The following is a 22,614-nucleotide window of genomic DNA, read 5'->3' as shown; positions in this document are numbered from 1 at the left end:
GGGAGGGAGCGAGACGCAAGAGGGAAGAGATATGGGGCTATATGTATATGTATAACTGATTCACTGTGTTAGCAGAAACTAACACACCATTGTAAAGCAATTATACTCCAATAAAGATGTTAAAAAAACATCAAGTTTGGCATGTGGTTAACCAAAAACAACTATTGACACAAAAGTTTGAAGAAGTATAATTGTGACAGTGTAAATGCTAAATCATTTATGTAAATTCAGTTAAAGCTGCATTTTAAATAAAGGTCAGTACAGTTCCTTTGGTTAGTAAATTAGTTTACTACTTGAGTTTTCAAAAAACCACTCATGTGAAAGAAGCCAGACACAAGAGACCACATATTACATGATTCCATTTATAGGAGATGCCCAGGATAGGCAAATCCATAGAGACGGAGTGTAGATGAGTAGTTGCCCTGGGCTAGAGGGAGGGGGAATGAGGAGGGACTGCTAATGGGTACAGGGTTCCTTTTGGGGGTGATGAAAATGTTCTGAAATTAGATAATGGTGATGGTTGTACAACTTTGTGAAAACACTAAAAACCACTGAATTGTAACAAAAAATAAACACACATAAGGTTAAAATAAACTCTTAAGTTGCAAGTAGGGTATTTATATATGATTTGGGGATGATTATTTTCAAAGAGCCACTTTTAAAATTACTGACATACAGCCTGTAATGTACAGTCTGTAATGCATAGATAATTAAGTTAAAACAACAGGGAAGGGCTGGGCTTCCCTGGTGGTGCAGTGGTTGAGAGCCCGCCTGCCGATGCAGGGGACACAGGTTCGTGCCCCGGTCCGGAAAGATCCCGCATACCGCGGAGTGGCTAGGCCTGTGAGCCATGGCCGCTGAGCCTGCGCGTCCGGAGCCTGTGCTCCGCAACGGGAGAGGCCACAACAGTGAGAGGCCCGCGTACCGCAAAAACAAAACAAAACAAAAACAACAAGAAAATCACCAAGCAACTCTTCAAATTCTATTCCTTATCAAATATTTGTAGGGTCTTCAAGCAAGTAAAACAGTGAACAAACAGAATTTTGTTTTTGATCTCCTTTTCCTTATTTATTTCTGGTGACAGTGCTATTGAACATGAAAATGGAAAATGCTAAATAAAGGGAAAGTTTATAAGACAACTGGGCAATTGTCTGTACGCTAGTTTGAGCACGTAGCCTAATACTTGATGGTGTATCTGATGTCCACTCAAAGACACTACATGGGGAAGAAAAGCTCAAAAATATTCCGGGAAAAAAAATGTTCTCTTTTCCAATTCTCCATTCACTCCACTCTGAAACTGTTTTGCCTACTGTAAACTACAATCACACCCTCTAAACTTGTTTTTAATCCTTTGTTTAAATGTACATATATATTGATAGGTTATATTCCTGGCTCTTCTGGTTTTCTTAAGCACATAACTTCAACAAATATTTGTTGAGGGCTTTCTATGTGCCAGAAACTGTCATAGGGGCTGGGGATAAGCTGTGAACCAAAAAGGCAAAAATCCCTGACCCCCATGGAGTGTACAATTTAGTTGGGGGGAGGGGGGAAGCAGACAATAAACCATATAAATAAGCAAGGCATTGTATTTAAATGGTGAATAACCTCTATGGGAAAAAAATCAGAAAGGGTGCTAGGAAACGTAATAAACAGCCAGGGAAACTTCACTGCCCAAGATGATATTTGACCTAGGGCTTGAGAAAGGTTGGTTAAGTTGTTGGGAATTTGGGGTAAGAGCATTCCACGCAGAAGCAACAGCTCACGCAAAGGTCCTGTGGCAGGCATGTGCCTGGCACAGTCAAGGACTAGCAAGGAGGCCAGTGTGACTGAGTGCAGGATGTAGCAAGGAGGGAAGTGGTAGTTGAGTTGGCAAAGTTAGGAAAAAGTCGAGGAAAGGTAGCAGAGGGGCCAGATAGGTAAGGCTCTAAAGACTTAGCCTTTCTCTTGGAGACAGGAACCAACAGAGAGTTTTGAGAGGAAGGGTGACATGATTTGATGTGCATATTTCCCAGCATCACTCTGGCTGTTGTATTGGAAATACACCTAGGGGACAAGAGTGGAAGTCAGGCAACCACTTAGCAAGGTACTGTGGTCATCCAAGTGGGGGATGATGCTGGCTGAGTTGCGGGATGGTAGCAGAGAACATAATGTGGTCAGATTCTGGATATTTTTAACAGCTTTAATGAAGTATAATTTACATACAATAAAATTCACTCACTTTAAGTGCATAGTTCAATGATTGTTAGAGAGTTTGTGCAGCCATCACCACAATCCAATTGCAGAACATTTTCATCGCCCCGGTTGGATCCCTTGTGCCCACTGGCAGTCAATTCTCAGTCCCACTCCCAGCCCCCAGCCACTACTCATCTATTTTCTATCTCTGTGGATTTGCCTATTCTGGACATTTCATATAAATGGACTCAGAGAAAGTGTGGTCTTTCGTGACTAGCTTCTTTCACTTAGGAAATGTTTTGAAAGTGCATGCTTGCTACAGCATGTATCAGTACTTCATTCCTTTGTATTACTGAACAGTATTTCTTTGAATGGATAGACCGTATTTTGTTTATCCATTCACCAGTTGATGGACATTTGGGTTGTTTCCACTTTTTTGACTATTACGAATTATACTGCTATGAACATTTACATACAAGTCTTTGTGTGGATGTATGTTTTCATTTCTGTTGGATATATACCAAGGTGTGGAATTGCTGGGTTGTGTAGTAAATTTTTGCATAACTTCTTAAGAAACTGCCGAGCTATTTTCTAAAGTGGCTGCACCATTTTACATTCCCACCAGCACCGTACAAGGGTTCCAATTTCTCCACATCCTCACCAACACTTGTTATTTTCTGACTTTTTTTTATTATAGCCATCCTAGTCGGTATGAAGTCGTATCTCGTGCTGGTTTTGATTTGCATTTCCCTGATGACTAATGACGTTGGGCATCTTTTCCTGTGCTTATTGGCCATCCCTGTATCTTATTTCATCTTCTTTGGCGAAGTGTCTATTCAAATCTTTTGCCCATTTTTAAGTTGGGCTTCTGTATATGTATTTGGAATACAGCCAATAGGATTTGTTGATTGCTTGGAAGTTCGATGTGAGAGAAAGAAAGGTATCAATCATGCATGCCTCCAAGGTTTTTAGCTCAAGTTATGCAAGTATGGAGTTGCCATTAAGTGGACAAGCAGTATTGGAGAGAAGATCAGAAGCTTGATTTTAAACATGTTAAGGGTGAGATGCTTATTAGACATCCAAGTAGACTTTTCAAGTAGGCTGTTAGACTTATGGGCCTGGAATTCAGAGGAGAGATGCTAGCCTGAAGATAAAGAAGGGAAGTCATCAGCATAAATGCTACAGAAAGCCACGGAACTAGATAAGTCAACAAAGGAATGGGTGTAGATATCCAAGGTGTCCAAGGACTAAATTCTGGACACTCCAAAATTAAGAGGTCAGGAAAATAACACGGAAGCAGCAAATAATATTGAGATGGAGTAGCCAGTTAGAGGGAAAACCAGAGAAAGCACAACCTACTGCAAGCCACATGGAAAAAGGTGTTCTCAAGAAGGAAGCCAGTGTGTCAACTGCTGCTGATAGGTTTCAGGGCTGAGAATTGTCGCTTGGATTTAGCGACGTGGAGGGTGGAGGTGGCTGGTAACCGAGACAAGTGGAAAGTCCAGTGCTGGCTAGGAACTCGGGCATTTCATCCAAAGATATAAGCAGGAAGGCAGAGTTCATAGGCCCAGTTCCTGAGGATGAGTCAGCGTTTCACCAGCAGTAATATGCACTAGAATCACTGAGAGCTTTGTGAAGAGATAGACTTGGATTCAATAGGTCCGGGATGGGGCCCCCGTTTCTGTATTTGCTCCCAGGTGATGCTGACGCCGCTGATGCCAGGGCCACACTATGAGTAGCAAGGGTCTAGGGCTGATTTTATCTGCTGTTTCTTTTCTGAGTGCAGATCTAACCAGAGACATAAATGGCAACTGCTCTGGGTTGATTCTACATGATTTGCTATGTTCCAGGGGCTTGATGTCGTTGATAGTGTAGCTCGAACCTGTGGCTTGAGAAACAGGGAAGAAAAAGAAGGGGCAATGATTGTGGATGGAAGCTTTAGCCCTGTTTGTTGTGTGACTGAAAGAGGGAGGGGCTTCTACGCAGAAATGCAGAGGCCAGGGCCCAGCACACTGCCTGGATAGAGGCCACTGCCTGCTGGATGGCTGTCAGTATGAACTGGCAGGGCGCCTCCCAGAAGGCCTCTCTGAGGAAGCCTGCCAGTATTTCTCGATAATATGTATGCGTAATTGGGATACTATAGGTTTAGAAAGACTCACTGAGATAAATATCCAGCAGAGATCCTGTCTCCAATTCCCTCCCTCAGTCCATTTGATTTTTTTGTAATAGCTTTATTGAGATATAATTCACAGACCACAGAATTAAAATAGGGTATAATTAAAATATAATTAAAATAGGGTATAATTCAACGGTGTTTAGCATATTGGCAGAGTTGGGCAACCATCACCACATTCAATTTTTGAACATTTTCATCACCCCCTCAAAAGAAATCCCCAAGCCCTTGAGCCACCATCTCATGTAAAAATGATATCAAAATCCACTAAGATGTTTGGAAACTTTCTGCTCAGCCATTGTTGAGATTTCACAAAGCTGGGGGGTAAAAGTCCATCTGTTGCATGAAAAAACTCTGCAGAGATGGAAGTCCTCAGTCTGAGCAGACACTAAAGACCAGACCAGATGGCCTAGTAGACACAGAGACGCCAACATACAGTCCACTGAAACCTGGGAGTTCTTTCCCCTCGGACATGGGTGAAGGTCTACTTCAGCTGACTCAGGCCTTCCCGGGCACCCTTGGAAATGTCTGAATTTTTTGTTTCCACCCACAAAGGTGAAATTTGCCTATTATGATCCCATTTTGATTATTTAAAAGCAACTGCTGGGAGCTCTCTCTGTTTATATACATTTTGAAACTGAATATATTCCAAAAATAAGAAGTTTTTGAATGGGCCAGGTTTTCATTTGCTTATTAATCAGATCTGTAACTTTTCCATGGCTGTTTTAGATTTTTTTAAATGTATGTCATCACATGAAAAAGACTAACGACTACTTAGAACCTACTCCTATTTGTACCTTGTTTATATTTTTAAAAGAGAGCAAGAATATATCCAAAAAATTTATTTTAATTCTATTTTTTTTCACTGTCCAGCATGGATGTCTGTGATAATTTAACAAAGGATGCAAAACAGCCTGCCTCTTTTGTCAAAATTGATTATCTGTATCATATAGTTTCCCTAGGTCATAAATAAAGAGAGTGAAAATGTAAAGGCCACTATATTTTATAGGGAATGGCATTTGAAACTGCATTTATATACTTACAGTCTTCAAATTCAAAAAAACATATGCATGTCACTTTAAAACCACATGTTTTCATATGTTTAAGTATTTTAAAAATCACTTACTTTTCAGAACATCAGATAAATCACATGGGTGCCACTAGAAGGTTCGGGAAGGTTCCCCTGTGCCAGGAGAGCTGGCAACCACTGCCAAGCATTCCTGGCTGATCTCTCCACAGCGGGAAGCGTGCATAGCACTGCGCTGAGTGTAGTCTGCAAACCACACACTCCTGTCATTGGAAAAACAAACCACAATTGAAAAACAGTTGTACCTTGCATGGAATTAACAGGAAGCCTGCATGTTTCTGGAAGCAAACTGATATGCAAAAATAAAATTTAAAAACCCCACCTGTTCATTATGAATAGTCCTGGCTTTCTCTCTGTGTACCCTTGGGCAAGTAACTTAATGTCTCTCAGCCTCAGTTTTCTCATCTCTAAAGTGCTGGCTGGGTAGTTGTGAAGCTTAACTGAGATGCTGTATATAAAGTGCCAGGAATCTAGCAAGTCCAGTGATGGAATATCATCATCTCGGCTTTCTCTGCCTGGCTTACTTCATCTCAAGATTTACCCTTACGGTCACAGCCTTTGTAAAGCCTTCCCTGATCCTCCTGGGTCCCCTGCACCTCTGCCTCTACAGTCTGTCTCTCTTATAGTTCTTGAACTGTAAAGTGATTGTGGCTATGTCACCTGCATTTTGGGGGCCTGAGGCCTGGGATGGCATCTAAGAGCTCATCTCTTGGCCCCCAGCACTTGGCAGAGTGTAAAGCAACGTGCAATCATTATGGCACAGCATTTCTGGTAATGCTTAGTAACGTCTCTGGAAACCTAATTTTAAAAAATAATATAAATGGGATTATATGAAGTTGTCATCAGTTCTCCCTTCAGATTGTAGGCTCTTCTGAAAGCAAGAAGGCACCTTTTATTTATTTATTTAAATTTACTTATTTAATTTATATTTATTTTTGGCTGCGTTGGGTCTTCGTTGCTGCACGCAGGCTTTCTCTAGTTGCGGCCAGTGGGGGCTACTCTTCGTTGCAGTGCATCGGCTTCTCATTGCGGTGGCTTCTCTTCTTGCGGAGCACGGGCTCTAGGTGCACGGGCTTCAGTAGTTGTGGCACGCAGGCTCAGTAGTTGTGGCTCACGGGCTCTAGAGTGCAGGTTCAGTAGTTGTGGTGCACGGGCTTAGTTGCTCCGCAGCATGTGGGATCTTCCCAAACCAGGGCTCGAACCCGTGTCCCCTGCACTGGCAGGTGGATTCTTAACCACTACGCCACCAGGGAAGTCCCAAGGAGGCACCTTTTATAATCTAGGTATTTACAGTAAATACCTCTGAGGGATGTAATAATATTTTAGTAAAATACTTTGCATTTACTTGGAAGCTATAAATAATAAAGCAAATCTGACCTTAAAGATGAAGGTCCAACCCTTCCAAAGGCAATGGAGCCCTGCCAGCTGCAGGCTTCCTGACTGGTGTTTAGAAATGGTAATAGGGAATGAAAGGAACCTCTCATCACAGGAAGTGCTCAGAGAAGAGACAGAGCTGCAACTGTATCCAATTTGTAGTCTAAAAAAAAGTAACATGGACAAAAGGAGAGTGATGTGTGAAATCCCATGAAGAGAGCCCTTCTACATTCAGGTATAACAATTGATGTTTATGCCCTGTGCAGGTATCACCCATAACCATGGCAACCAGGATCCAGGCTATACTGTGCTGAATTTCTGTGCTGCTTGTTATTTTTTATTATACGCCATGGGTTGGGAATTCAGGGTTGGTTGTGTTTTATGATACAACCATTTGCAAAACTGCCAATGTAGGGAAGGAAAAAAATCTTTTTTCTCCGAACCGTCTAGGTTCTTGGTTGGGGCTCTGTAACAAAAGACAGATTAACAAGAAGAAAGTACACTTGGCTGGGAAAACTGGACAGCTACATGTAAATGAATGAAATTAGAACATTCCCTAACACCGTACACAAAAATAAACTCAAAATGGACTAAAGACCTAAATGTAACGCTGGACACTCTTTGACATAAATCACAGCAAGATCTTTCTCAATCCACCTCCTAATGAAAATAAAAACAAAAATAAACAAATGGGACCTAATGAAACTTAAAAGCTTTTGCACAGCAAAGGAAACCATAAGCAAAATGAAAAGACAACCCTTAGAATGGGAGAAAATATTTGCAAATGAAGCAACCGACAAGGGATTAATCTCCAAGATATACAAACAGCTCATGCAGCTCAATATCAAAAAAAAAAATCAAAAAATGGGTGGAAGATATAAATAGACATTTCTCCAAAGAAGACATACAGATGGCCAAAACGCACATGAAAAGATGCTCAACGTCACTAATTATCAGAGAAATGCAAATCAAAACTACTATGAGGTATCACCTCACACTGGTCAGAATGGCCATCATCAAAAAATCTACAAACAATAAATGCTGGAGAGGGTGTAGAGCAAAGGGAACCCTCTTGCACTGTTGGTGGGAATGTAAATTGGTGCAGCCACTATGGACAACAGTATGGAGCTTCCTTAAAAAACTAAAAATAGAGTTGCCCTATGATCCTGCAATCCCACTCCTAGGTATATATCCGGAGAAAACCATAATTCAAAAAGATACACGCACCCCAATGTTCATTGCAGCACTATTTACAATAGCCAGGACACGGAAGCAACCTAAATGTCCATCAACAGAGGAATGGATAAAGAAGATATGGTACATATATACAGTGGAATATTACTCAGCCATAAAAAAGAACGAAATAATGCCATTTGCAGCAACATGGATGGACCTAGAGATTGTCATCCTGAGTGAAGTAAGTCAGACAGAGAAAGACAAATATCATATGATATCGCTTATAGATGGAAACTAAAAAAACGGGTATAGGGACTTCCCTGGTGGTCCAGTGGTTAAGACTCCACGCTCCCAATGCAGGGTGCCTGGATTCGATCCCTGGTCAGGGAACTAGATCCTGCATGCCGCAACTAAGAGCCTGCATGCTGCAACTAAAGATCCACATGCCACGACGAAGATCCTGCACGCAGCAACGAAGATCCCACGTGCCGCACCTAAGTCCCAGTGCAGCCAAATATATTTATTTAATTAATTAAATTAATTAATTTTTTTAAAAAAGGTACAGGGCTTCCCTGGTGGTGCAGTGGTTGAGGGTCCGCCTGCCGATGCGGGGGACGCGGGTTCGTGCCCCGGTCCGGGAAGATCCCACATGCCGTGGAGCAGCTGGGCCTGTGGGCCATGGCCACTGAGCCTTCGCGTCCGGAGCCTGTGCTCCGCAGCGGGAGAGGCCACAACAGTGAGAGGCCCACGTACCGCAAAAAAAATAAAAATAAAAATAAAAAAATAAAAAAGGTACAAATGAACTTATCTACAAAACGGAAATAGAGTTACAGATGTAGAAAACAAACTTCCAGTTACCAGGGGGTTGGCAGGGCGAGGGATAAATTGGGATTGACACATACACACTACTATATATAAAATAGATAACTGATAAGGACCTACTGTATAGCACAGGAACTCTACTCAATACTCTGTAATGGCCTATGTGGGAAAAGAATCTAAAAAAGAGTAGATATATGTATATGTATAACTGATTCACTTTGCTGTACACCTGAAACTAACACAACACTGTAAATCAAATATACTCCAATAAAAATTTTTTTAAAAAAGAAGAAAGCACACATTTATGTAATGTAAATTTTATCTGACCTGGGAGCCTTTATAAGGAAATGAACCCCCAAAGAAACAGCTACACCTGGGTGTTTCTACACTAGGTTTGATGAAGAGTGGAAAGTTGTGGGAAAATGTGAAGGGACAAAGAGTATGAGCTAAGGGTGGTCAACTGGGGGAAACCCAGAAAGACCCGTTCACTGCGATTCCCTCCAGCAACCCTCCATCTGCAGAGATAAGGATGCTCCTTTCCTCGGTATGGAGAGGGCACCTCTCACTTGAGGGTCTTATGACCTCCCTCAGGGGAAGGTCAGAGAGGACTTCCTGCACCTATAGTTTCTCAAATTCCTTCAGCTTAAAATATTCACTATGCCAAAGTGCCAGATTTGCGGGTAGTGTGTCCTCAACCCCATCACCAAGGACTTTCTCAACTATATGGATGCAGGGAGACCAGTCTTTGTGTACTCTTGTTTGAAACCAGTTAAATGACATTTGGACCATTGCTACAGCCACCTAACTGGTGTCCCTGCATCTGTCCTTGCTTCCCTCCTCATCTAACTTAACACAACAGCCAGAAGGATGCTTCTTAAAGGTCATTCAAGTCTTATCACTACCAGCCCCTTGGCTTCCATGGCTTCCTATCAGGCTTGGAAAAATCCCAAAGTCCTTATCATGACCGACAAAGGCCCTCATGAACCCGATGGCTCTTGGACTTCACCTCTCATCCTTCTTCCCCTTGTCACTGTGCTTCAGCTCTGGTGGACTCTTGCTGTGCCTCTGTGTCAGGCACCCTCCCATCCTGGGGTCTATGTACTTGCTGTTCTTGTAAAAATGATTTTAAATGAAATGAAAGATCCTTTACCTCATGAGCACTTAAAAAACAACAACAACAACAAAAACGCTTTCTTTTTAGGAGATAAGCATAGGATATAAAAGAATTATTATCTATACTTAGAAAATGTAGTGCTCTCTCATTGACTAAAAGTAAAAAAAAACAAATCAGATTACTGTTTTCCGAGCTATAGTTGCAGAAGTCACTGACAAAGTTGATACGAAATGAGGAAGACTACCCAGATTTTTATATCTTGGAGAGTAAAGGAATTTCCATTTCAAGTGCTTTTATTTGTCTGCAAATTTAGTTTGCAAAAGTCCACTACAAATAAAAACTACCAAAAAACCCCACCCCACAAAACACACCCAAAAACCCTAAAGCAAAAAACAAACACTGACATGAACTAATCACACATGGTATTCATGTGCTGTGCTCTTTTATAACCACTGAATAGTTTCTAAGATCATTCCAAGTCACATGAAACCACACTTTGTGAAACTTGAAGTTTTAGGTGACTTTGCAAGTTTTTCTTTAAAAGATCGTTACATCATAATAGGCAGCCCTGGGAAGCCACAGATACAAAGGTATCAAAATAGAATTGATAATTAATGGCCTCAAGCCCATTTCTTCAAAACCATTTGAAAACACGAACGTACTTTCATTTCCTGCACCTTTGAGGGAATTCTGTCATGAGGCAGGTAAACTGCACATTACATTCTGAGCTCTAGCAAAGGGACTTAGGAGAGTGAGGGGAAAAAAACTGGTGAAAATGTGTAGTTTTGGAGACAACTCACAAACTATAGTTAAAACTATAAAAATTAAAATTCTATGGTTTTTTGTTTGTTTGTTTGTTTGTTTTTGCGGTACGCGGGCCTCTCACTGTTGTGGCCTCTCCCATTGCGGAGCACAGGCTCCGGACGCACGCAGGCGCAGCGGCCATGGCTCACGGGCCCAGCCGCTCCACGGCATGTGGGATCTTCCCGAACCGGGGCACGAACCCGTGTCCCCTGCATCGGCAGGCGGACTCTCAACCACTGCGCCACCAGGGAAGCCCTATGAATTTTTAAAAAAGAAAAAAATCACACGGAAGGCTTGTTGTGTTTAAACATTATACAGACTGGTTAAACACTGTTTACAAAGGCCTCGAAGAAGTAATTTCCTCTTCGTTTATCAGAGAAACGTTGGTAGATTCAAAGGCTGAGGCAATGACTTCCTCTGAGAGTTTAATGCCAGTTTTTACAAAAGCAGAATTGGAAATTCAGACCTAAAGGGGTTCAGAGCGTGCCACCCCCAAAATATAATGGCATAAGGATCATTCGGAGCTGAAGGCAAATGAGAAAAATCAAACACAGGGTGAGCTCTCTGCCCTCCCACTACCTGCCTGAAAACAGAACACAAATTCCCCTTGTGAATTCCCTACCAGGAAGGAGGTAACAACGTCTTCACTGGAGGCAAGATGGCACCGGAAAGAGTCTACACAAACAAACCTTACTAAATGACCATTATCTTCCATTAGTTCCCCCCCACCCAACACACACGCTAATTTACCTTCCCAGAGTTTGCTGCCACTAAAAGCCTAAAGCCCTTTTCCTTTGTCTTGTTACTTCTCTACAAACGTACTATTTTTTCTTAAAATGCTATATAAGCCCAAGTTGTAACCATCCCTTTGAGTTACGCATTACCAAATTTCTCCTGCAGGTATGCGTGCTGCACATATAGACTACTTTTCTCTTGTTAATCTGTCTTTTGTCAGTCTAGTTTTCGTGGTCCCAGCTACAGGATTTTTTCCCCTCCCCTACAGACCTAACCCCTGATAACATGAAGACTCCCTAACATCAGGAACCTAATGTCATAGTTTATAAACCCTAGAGAACTTGTGTGACAGAAAAAAATACATGACTCCTTCGACTGAGCAAGAAGACTGGAAATAAAATTCTAACTGTGGGATTAGTCGCAGGGTAATTTTCAGGGTTCACGGGACACCTGTAAAGTGAGAAGAGAAAAGAGAGGGGAAAATAACAAAGCTCTTGTTCCCCAATGTTAGAGCTTGAAGACACTATTCATTTAGTTCCACATCTCCAGGACTGTATTTCTCAGAAGTCAATACTGAAGCGGTCTCGGACAGGGAATTGGAAGGAAGAAAATCCGGCAGCAGTTCAAGTTTGACTATTTATGGTGTGTCACTGGGGCGAGTCACGGCACCTCTGTGGATGTTTCCTCAACTGTGAAGTGTATAGAATAACTTTCTTTTCTTAAAGGTGACAAAAGGATCAAGTGAGAGCCTACGGATGAGTAGTTCTCAACTCTGACTGCATCTTAAAATAACTTGAGGAATTAAAACCAAAATGTTGATGCCTGGGCTGCATCCCATAGATCCAGATGTAATTGTCCCAGGGTGGGTCCTCAGCACTGTGGGTTTTCAAAGCTCCCCAGATCCTGCTAATATGCAGCCAGTGCTGGGAACTACAGGCCTATTGCAGAAGCAGCACTTCTCCAATGACCTTGAACAGGATCACCTGGGGATCCCGCCAAAATGCATATGCAGATTCAGAAGCATGGGACCGGAGAGTCTGCATTTCTAACGGGCACCTAGGTTATGTCTGAGTACAGCAAAGTACTAAGTAGCCACTAAGCATGATGCAAACAGGCGTCCACTCTCTCTCCCCAAACTATCAACTTTTAGTGACAGTGGTGTGAGCTTCAGCAAACAACGTTCTTTCCTTCTTCGTAGGATAGTTTTGCAAATAGTGTGTATAACTCACTACTATATATAAAACAGATAAGCAACAAGGACCTACTGTATAGCGCTGGAAACCATACTATCTTGTAAAAACCTATAATGGAAAAGAATCTGAAAAAGAATATACATATATGTTTCCATTATAGGTTATTTTATATATATATATAAATTAACTATACCTCAATTTAAAAAAAAGAATAGCGTGTACAAGATTTTAAAAACAAGCATAAAAGGGTGGTATGAATAAAAGGGATCACTCCAGTTATCTGTTAAGAGAACATTTATTACAATTACAAGCACTCCCACTTGCTATGGTACCACTGCTCCCCACATTCATTGCAGATTACATAGGTCATCATTTCTTCATCTGGGTTGGAATTCTGCACCCAACTTGGAAGGAAGAGTGTCCCTCTGGCGATGACGGTGACCTGGCAATTGAATTTCTCGCAGCGTTGGCACTTTATTTTCTTGGTCGGCGTGCCCTCCACCACTTGGGGCAGGCAATGTTCCCGTATGCCAGATTCCGTGTAGGAGGCTCTCAACTGCTTCAGTTCGTGGCTAGCCATTTCCATGGCGGTCATTTCGGCAAATTCCCTTGGAGACATGGCCCCAGAGAGCAAGTTTTGCTGTAAGTGAGACTTGTGGGGGGTTTTCAAATTGGCAACTTTGCTTCGGATGCAAGTTTTATATTTTTTGAGGTTCTTGGAGTGAAGGGTAAAAATGTGCTCTTCGATTTCTCGTGCAAACTTGTGCCACAGATCGGCTCTGGGCTGCTCTGTGCAAGGACCAGCTAGAGCTTCATACAGCAGCTCTGTGCATTTGGCTCTCACAGGCGCTGCAGGATCTGGCTGCCCACTCACTCTCTCGTCGGGGGATTGAGGGTCACCGGCCCTGAGATGCGCTGCCTTAGGCTCCGCTCCACCAGGGCTATTTTCTGGCATGATCCTTTCAACAGCTCCTGCAACATCTTGGGATGAGTGCAGAGAATGACAGCGGGAGCTGCCCGGTATCTCATCCTGATTTGGGTCAGGAGAAAGTCCTTGATTTTCTTCTTTATTTCCACCTGGAGGAAATGGTTTAGGGCTGCCCCGTGGCTTGCAGTGAGTATCCTTATACAGAGCTTTCCATTCTGACAGCAAACGCTTGGCTTTCTTTTTCAAAGCCGCCGTGGGGCAGTTTTTGAGGACTCTGTACACAGCCCTGACCACATCCGTCTCCTGGAGATGCTCCGGAGTCACACGCAGAGTTTCCAGCTCAGTAAGGTGGTTGCCGAGATCCTCAAAATTCCTTTTAGACATCAGTTGCTCAATAAGGGAAGCTCTGGCAGCTATCTGCTTCTTGTCAGACATCTTGTTACGGCTGCAAAGAAAAAAGAGGTTTCCGTTTTCTCAAGCTTGCGTTTGCCAGGCGCAGCTTCCTGATAGGAGCACAGCGCTCTCTGCCAGTTACCTATGCAGAGAAAGGGTCTGTAATAAAAACGGGTGCAATGTATTAGAAAATGCAATCTGCAATGTAGTATGGTTTAGCCTCAAAAGTTTGATTCTCAGTAGTTAAAAAAATATATATATATATATATATATATGGCCCTGTAAACAGCTTTTGCGTTAACAATTGCTTGATAGAAGCATGCTGAAAGATCTGCTGTAACTTTCCCATCTCTAATTTTACAAATGAATGATCTTTCCAAATCAAGATTAGTCAACTCCTTTTTGTGGAATTTGGTGGTTATGCTGGGGATGAAAACATGCCAGTGTCAGCGTCAATGGGGGAAGGCTCAGGAGGCCGGACTATTTTCCCCCGTGTTCAGCTATTTCACCGAACTCCTTGCTGATTTTACAGTCTTGAAGTAGTACTTTTCTGAATATAAAAGCATGAGAAACAGGGCCAAAAGTGGATGCTGTTTAGAAGTCGCAAGGAATCTAAAGAAATGATGAAGCGGCACAGGTTGGGAGGCAGCTGGATCCAGGTCAGATGGGCCCCAAAGTCAACAGGCCACACTGTGTTGACATCTGACTCTTCTGAACAACGGGGCGATTTATGACTTTGGACTAACAGGTCCCTAGGCCAGAGTTTGGTCCCATTAACTTTTCTCTTCTTTTTAACTTTTAGGTGTAAAAAGTTGCTTAATGGTTATGTCTGTGTGAATGTCATCCTGGGGAGGTGAATGTTCACTTTATCTAACCAGTCTCTTCTTCTATCCACATAATGCACATAACCTTGCCTACCAAATACCCTTGGATCTGTATCTGCCCATTTGGTCTAAACATGAACATAAGCATCTTGATGGCAGGGATACTGTCTTCTCAACACTCCACGGACTCTCATTTTATAGCACGTGATATTAAATAAACTATCACCGATCACACGCAGGCTAACAACGCTGAAGCGATTACAGGGAGAGTTAATGCAGTCTTCCTAGACACCATCTGACAAGGGCTGTAAAACGTAAGGTCCTTGCAGTCAGCAATTCTACTTTTATAAATTTACTTTAAGGAAATAAGAGATGTGGAAGCTGTTTTTGTAAGAATTTCCTGCAAACTTAGAAGAAACTATGAGGTCCCAAATGGTTAGACTTGCACACAAATGTTCACAGCAGCATTCTTCGTAACAGACAAAAAGTGGAAACAACCCAAATGTCTATCAACTGAGGAATGGATAAACAAAACATAGTATATCCATACAATGGGATGTTACTTGTCAATAAAAGGAAACTCTGATACAGACTACACATGGATGAGCCTTCAAAGCTCTATGTTAAATTAAAGACACAGAAGACCACGTATTGTACGATTTCATTTACATGAAATGTCTGGAATAGGCAAATCTATAGAGACAGAAAGTAAATTAGTGGTAGACCAGGGCTGGGATGGAAGGAAGGGGGAGGGAACCAGTGGGGTGGAATGAAGAGTGAGTGGCAAAAAAAAAAAGTCATGAAGAACCTAGGGGTAAGACGGGAATAAAGACGCAGACCTACTAGAGAATGGACTTGAGGATATGGGGAGGGGGAAGGGTAAGCTGTGACAAAGTGAGAGAGTGGCATGGACATATATACACTACCAAACGTAAAATAGATAGCTAGTGGGAAGCAGCCACATAGCACAGGGAGATCAGCTCGGTGCTTTGTGACCACCTAGAGGGGTGGGAGGGAGGGAGACGCAAGAGGGAAGAGATATGGGAATATATGTGTATGTATAACTGATTCACTTTGTTATAAAGCAGAAACTAGCACACCATTGTAAAGCAATTATAATCTACTAAAGATGTTAAAAAAAAAGTGAGTGGCTACTAATGGGTGCAGAGTTTTTCTTGGGGGAGGTGCAAAATCTTCTCTCAAGTTGACTGTGGTGATGGATGCACAGTTGTGAATAAGCTAAAAACCACTGAATCGTACACTTTAAGTAGGTGAACTGTACAGTACGTAAACTATATCTGAACAAAGCTGTTATTTAAAAACAGCATCTAGGGACTTCCCTGGTGGTCCATCAGTTGGGACTCCACGCTTCCACTGCAGGGACCACGGGTTCCATTGCTGGTCGGGGAACTAGGATCCCACATGTTGCACGGTAAAAAAAAAAAAAAAAAAAAAGTTTTAATAATAAAAATTAAGAAACAGCGTCTAGGGAATTCCTTGGCGATCCAGTGATTAGGACTCCGTGTTCTCACTGCTGAGGGCCCAGGTTCAATCCCTGGTCAGGGAACTGAGATCCCACAAGCCATGTGAGGAGGCAGCCAAAAAAAAAAAAAAAAGTTTTTTTAATTAAAAATAAATAAAAAGAAAAACAACATCTAGAGTCTGATCCAAATTTTATTTAAAAATCACATGTGATGAGAAAAGGCCAAAAAAAATTTCAGACAGAGGCATTTTCTGAATGGCAAGATTTTACGTGATTTTTGTTTGTTCTTTTACTCTTTCCTGAATTTCCTCTAATGTGTATGTATTGTTTTCCTAATCAGAAAAGTGATTAGTGTAGTTCAATTTCATGATAAACCCTATACATTTAAGATATGTGGCCACTGGAAAACGGCATGGTAAATGGCTCATTCCACTTCACCGCCCTCGGAGATCAGGGCACCACAAAGCAGCCGCCTCACCCCACCCGTGGCTCTGCATTCAGGTCAGCCCTCACGACTTCCTCACAAGTCCACTGCTGCATCGAAACCAGTTCCATCTCCCCTCAAGCTCTACCCCAAATGTGAACAGTTAAGTGCCCAGGACTACAACTCTGAGGTTCCTACTGGTTTTCCCCACTGCACAGCTCAGATGACCAAGATTCTGCGTCTTGCATTTTTACCGCCTGGGCAGTCTTTTTTTTCTCTATTTCTTTTTTAAAGTCAGTTAGCAATAACTCAATGGGCCACTGATTCTGGATCTTAAGTGGCATTTTCTAATTATCAAGAATTGGTACTTCAAGATCATTGCTTTTCCTTTTTGAATTCCACTTTCTTTTTTTGAATGATCAGAATGAAGATGTATTGATTTACTTATTTTTTTTATAAATAAAGTTTTATAGCCCTGCCCGTTTACTTACGTAGTTTTAAAAAAAATTTTATTGAAGTATAGTTGATTTACAATGTTGTGTTAATTTCTGCTGTACAGCAAAGTGATTCGGCTACACATATATATTCTTTTTCATATTCTTTTCCATTATGGTTTATCATGGGATACTGAATATCGTTCCCTGTGCTCTACTGTAGGACCCTGTTGTTTATCCATTCTATATATGATAGTTTGCATCTGCTAACCCCAAACTCCCAATTCATCCCTCCTGAATCGCCCCTCCCCCTTGGCAACCACGAGTCTGTTCTCTATGTGAGTCTGTTTCTGTTTTGTAGATATGTTCATTTGTGTCATATTTTAGATCCCACATATAAGTGACATCATATGGTGTTTGTCTTTGTCTGACTTACTTCACTTAGTATGATAATCTCTAGGTCCATCCATGGTGCTGCAAATGGCATTATTTCATTGAATTGCACTTTTAAAGACTGAAAACAGTAAAAGAGGTCTTTCTAAGAATCAAAGGCTCAGTAAACAAAGAACAGGCAAGACAGCACAGAAAAATTAAAAACACACATCCTCGATTGCTGAATACTGCTCTCAGCATTGTCTGCCTGAGATCTTGGGATCTGGAGGAAGTCAAGCAGGGGCGTCACAATGACAAGGTCTCAAGCAGCTCAATAAACTTGAGCCCTCCCCCCAGCTGTGGGAAAGTTTCCTAACAAGTATTCAACCTACCTGCGTCTATACTCATTCTATATGCATCACTACCAAAGAAAGAAAGCAAGATTGAAGTTGGCTGGATGTCAGCAAGGTGGTTAATAAGAGACCAGTCTAGAGTGCCCACAACGAGGTTAGGCAATATTTAACTCAGGTCGAATTTCTCAATGAAGGGTCAGAGCTTCAAGGAGATTTTGAAGGGGAATTTAATTGTGGCTTCAGGGCTTCAGGGCGATGGGAGCAATGTTTGTCTTAACAGTAAAACTTTTTCTTTACTCATGGAAATCTACAGAAGTTAATGGATTCATATATCAGCACTCTGCTCTGCATTTCATATGTCCTTTTTTCTTTTTAAAATAAATTTACTTATTTATTTTTGACCGTGTTGGGTCTTCGTTGCTGCGCGCGGGCTTTCTCTAGTTGCGGCGAGCGGGGGCTACACTTCGTTGTGGTGTGCAGGCTTCTCATTGCGGTGGCTTCTCTTGTTGCGGAGCACGTGCTCTAGGCACACGGGCTACAGTAGTTGTGGCTCGAGGGCTCTAGAGCGCAGGCTGAGTAGTTGTGGTGCACGGGCTTAGTTACTCAGCAGCCTGTGGGATCTTCCCGGACCAGGGCTCAAACCCATGTCCCTTGTATTGGCAGGCGGATTCTTAACCACTGCGCCACCAGGGAAGCCCCTTCATATGTCCTTTTATTTACTGTTCCTCCATATTTTTTTGTTTTGAATTGTGGTAAAATACACATACCGTATAATTTACCATCTTAACCATTTTTACATGGACGGTTCATTAAGTACATTCATACTGTTGTGCAACCAACTTGCAGAACGCTAGTCGTCTTGCAAAACAAACTTTGCACCCATTAAACAACAACTCTCCATTTCTTTCTCCCCTGCAGCCCCCGGCAACCACCATTCTAATATCTGTCTCTATGAATCTGACTACTTTAGATGCCTTATATAAGTGGAATCACACAGTATTTGCCTTCTTGTGTTGGGCTTATTTCACACAGCATAATGTCCTGAACGGTCATCCATGTCGGAGCATGTGTCAGAATTTCCTTCCTTTTCAAGGCTGAATAATATTCCATTGTATGGACAGAGCATATTTTGTTTATCCATCCATCCACTGATGGACACTTAGACTGCTTCTATCTTCTGTAAATAATGTTGCTATGAACATGAATGTACAAATATCTCTTTGAGACCCTACTTTTAATTCTTTTGGGTATATACCCAAAAGTGGGATTGCTGGATCAATATGGTCATTCTATTTTTAATTTTTTGAGGAACCACCATACTGTTTCCCATTCTCCTCCATATTTTTAACATCATTTAAATGCTGTCCAACTTTCTATTCTCCCTGTGGGACAGTCACGTAGATATAAAGCAATTTATTGCCCTAGGAGGCTATAGTGTGGAAGCACCTGGGATATAAAATTTTGAGACCTGCCACAAAAAGACAAAGTAGGCTGTGTGTCCAGTTTAGAGTTCTACACAGTTCATTCAATAAATATCTATTATGTATCTCATACACGATAAATGCTGAGCCTAATGAGCTACTCTCTGCCTTGAAGGAGCTGACAGCCCAGCGGAAGGAACACAGACAAGAAGCTGGCCAATTACAAGGACAGACACCGCTGCTAAGGGACACATGTAGGAGGAATACAGAAAGCAAACCTGGGCTTCCCATCATCTGGCCGACTCCAATTACTTCTTCGTTGCTTTCACTCTGATTCACGACATTTTGTTAGAGGGATCATCCTCCAGTACAGATCTCAGCAAGAGATTCCCCCATTTGCCTGCTTAAAGCCCTTCAGAGGTTCCCCTCTGCTCTCAGGATGGAGCCCACGGTCCCTGGCCAGGTGATGAAAAGCCCCCTTCCAGCTTCCAGTGTGATCGCGCTGCATCGCTGACAGACACTGCCTACCTCCCAGCTCGATGCCTTTGCCCCATTAGCTCCCTGAGCCTGCCTGCCTGTCTCTCACCAGGAGTGGGTCTCACTCCTGACTGCCAATCTGAATCATCTGGAGAAATTAAACAGCAAAAGCAAAAACAATGCCAGGGCCTCACCCCAGACAGAATGAATTAGAATCTCTGAGAGCAGGCCTGGGTATTTTGCAGCTCTCCAGGTGACTGTGATCTAAACCAGAGCTGCCACCACTGCCCTGTACACACAGGCACAACCCCCCTCCCGCAGCAAGACCAACCCAGCTCTGCTGCCATCAGCCGTAAGGCAGCTCCCGTCCTGCCCCCACACTGAACGCGCACAACCTCTCTGACTTTGCATTTTGCTAGAGGAGCCTCATTAAATTAGGAAATGTTAAAAACGCTTGCTGTGCACAACTCACCTAAGAACCTTCTCTACAAACCACAACTGGTGACTGCAATGTTTTAAGTGTCACGATGCACCCAGAGTCCCGAACAGTCATTCCCGCACTTACCTTCTAACAGCAGAAGACAGTGCACATCGAGCAACTCTGTGTGCCGTGTACACTCACGTCATCTCCATCCTCACAAAACCCCCGACACAGGTATAGCACTTAGCTCCATCTTACAGATGAGGAAACCTATTAAGAACATCAAATATGTGCACACTGTTTTTTTTTTCATGGTGCATATCACACACACAAAAATTTTTTTTATTGTGTGCCTTCCCTACAAGACCACAGAAGAACGACGTCTGTTTCATTCACCGCTACACACCTGGCAAACACCTGGTCAGGGCTTACTATTACTCAACAAATACTTTCTCCTCTCTGCTTGCGAGCATCATCCTTTTCACCACGGACCAGCTTGCTTGTACCCACTTGCGTCTAACTAAGCCCAGTGCCCCTCAGCTTCTTCCACAGGAGCCCAACCTCATCTCAATTCTAGTTCAGAAAATCATTTTAAAATATTCTAGTTCAAAAAAAGAAAACAGAAGCATGGTGCCTCCTGTGGGCTAATCAGGTGGGCTCCAGGAGTCAAGCCATTTGGGGATAAGGAGGGTCTAGAAGGTACAGTTCCCAGAAGTAGGGGGTGTCAAGTATGTGGGGGGGGAGGGGAATCCAACATCCCAGAATTAATATGAGAATTAAACGAGAGAGTCCTTATAAAGTCCTTAGAACTATGTCCCACACTAAGCCTAACTGACAATTACACAGGACTACAATGAAAAGGTTTCCTTGTATCTACCATACCGGGCATTGTTCTAGAGCAGGGTGTCGGCAAACTTTTTCTATAAAAGGCCAGATAGTAAATACTTTGGCCTTTGCAGGCCATGCAGCCTCTGTATGGACTACTCAACTCTGCTGTTTTTGTAGGAGGAACAGCAGCCACAGACAATACAGAAATGAATGGATATGGCTTCGCTCCCATAGATCTCTTTTGCAAAGACAGGAAGGTTGGATTTGGCTGCAAGCCATAGTCTGCTGACCCCTTTCTAGGGCAGTGCTGTCCAATAGCAATATAATGCAAGCCAAAGATATAATGTAAAATTTCTAGTGGCCACGTAAAAAAAATAAACAGGTGAAATTAATAATACATTTTATTTAACCCAGTGTATCCCAAATATTGCTGTTTCAACACGTTGATGGATATAAAAAAAACTGGGATAGTTTATATTGTCTTCTTCATACTAATTCTCCAAAATTCGCTGTTTTACACTTAAGGCACATCTCAATTCGGACTAGGCACATTTCAGGTACTCAACAGCCTTATGTAGCTAGCGGCTACCATATGGGACAACACAGTTCTAGAGCATATGCTAGTACAGATAATGCTGAGATACACACCTATACCCCTAGCTTCCTGATACATATTAAAAACAGTTTATACAGTGCCAACAACAGTAGGCCCTAAATATCTGTTGACTGAATGCGTACAAAACCTTGTAAATATTAACTGACATTACGGATATATGGACAAAGTGCACACATCCGCCCTAAAACCTGATGAAAGATCAAAGATAAATTTCCAAAAGCTGGTAACAAATCAGCAATAACCTAGAACTGTTTAGATCTTTAGATCTAAGATCTAAAGAGAAAATTTTAATTTCTAGCCGTAACCCACTAGTGGAGAGGAATGATGCCAAATGTTGGTAGGGGCGTCGCAGTTTCTGAAGTCACGCAGTACTGCTCTAGGGCCCTTTCGCCTTACGACGACCCCTAGCAAAGGTGCAGCGAGGGGAAGGGACCTGCACAACGGCCCACTCTGGCCCGGGTTCGGGTACCAGTGGGTGGGGTGGAGCGACAAGTAAAGCCTGCTGCAAGCCGTCCAAGGGTGACAGCCTGGCACCCAGCACACAGGCAGCGGCGGCCCCGAGGGAGCGGCCCACCCGGGAGATCTCGGCTGGAGGAGAGGTGAGGGCGAGGACACGTTCCGGTCTACCGGCCCTGGGCACACCGAGAACCTCCCCAAGCAGGGGTGGGCTTCCACTGGGAACAAGGACTCGCCTGACTGCAGTGACAGAGACGCCGGCGAACACAGAGAAGAGCTCACCGAGATGCACAGGCGAAGCCCGGGAAGCCTCGGCGTCCAGATAGAACTTCCGGTCCCAGGGCGGGACCACGAAAGCTCAACCAATCCAAGCCCGCAAGCTGGAGAACACTGCCCGGGACCCAGCGCATGCGTGCTAGGGAAATGGTGCCTGCGCAGAGCGATCGGCGGCCCAGTGGGCCGGGCCGGGCCCGGGGCCAGCCCCCAACCCCCCCCAACCCACCACCCCCCAACCCCCCCAACCCACCACCCCCC

The 22,614-nt window shown here is 43.0% G+C and overlaps 2 protein-coding genes across 3 annotated transcripts in view; both read right to left on the bottom strand.

The window, feature by feature from the left end:
* Positions 1-20,423, bottom strand: part of RAB9A (RAB9A, member RAS oncogene family) — a 69,437-nt gene extending 49,014 nt beyond the window's left edge. Inside the window, exons 1-2 of the mRNA XM_029240517.1 lie at positions 20,325-20,423; positions 5,472-5,635 (exon numbers count right to left, since the gene is read on the bottom strand). The gene's annotated coding sequence lies outside the window, so the exon portion shown is untranslated. The remainder of the gene's footprint in view (positions 1-5,471; positions 5,636-20,324) is intronic.
* TCEANC (transcription elongation factor A N-terminal and central domain containing) lies at positions 12,931-22,414 on the bottom strand. Of its 2 annotated transcripts, XM_029240514.1 has the most exons (3): positions 22,363-22,414; positions 20,325-20,450; positions 12,931-14,130 (listed from the first exon to the last, which is right to left on the bottom strand). In XM_029240514.1, exon 3 carries the CDS (start codon positions 14,011-14,013, stop codon positions 12,955-12,957), a length of 1,059 nt encoding a protein of 352 aa, XP_029096347.1. In that variant the 5' UTR covers positions 14,014-14,130; positions 20,325-20,450; positions 22,363-22,414; the 3' UTR covers positions 12,931-12,954. The 2 variants fall into 2 exon arrangements, with proteins under 2 accessions (XP_029096347.1, XP_029096348.1); XM_029240515.1 differs by lacking the exons at positions 20,325-20,450; positions 22,363-22,414 and adding an exon at positions 19,954-19,980 and having other exon boundaries at positions 12,937-14,130.
* Between the last annotated feature and the right edge of the window lie 200 nt (positions 22,415-22,614).

This window comes from Monodon monoceros, unplaced genomic scaffold (genome assembly GCF_005190385.1).
Source record: "Monodon monoceros isolate NGI ecotype Baffin Bay Population unplaced genomic scaffold, NGI_Narwhal_1 Super_Scaffold_22, whole genome shotgun sequence".
In the NCBI taxonomy this organism is placed as follows: Eukaryota; Metazoa; Chordata; class Mammalia; order Artiodactyla; family Monodontidae; genus Monodon; species Monodon monoceros.
The sequence above is the reverse complement of the archived record's forward strand: the minus strand, read 5'-3'. Positions and strand labels throughout refer to the sequence as shown.

Bases quoted from the DNA above. Each gene is read 5' to 3' on its own strand.
- TCEANC (XM_029240514.1), bottom strand. From the start codon at position 14,013: ATGTCTGACAAGAAGCAGATAGCTGCCAGAGCTTCCCTTATTGAGCAA.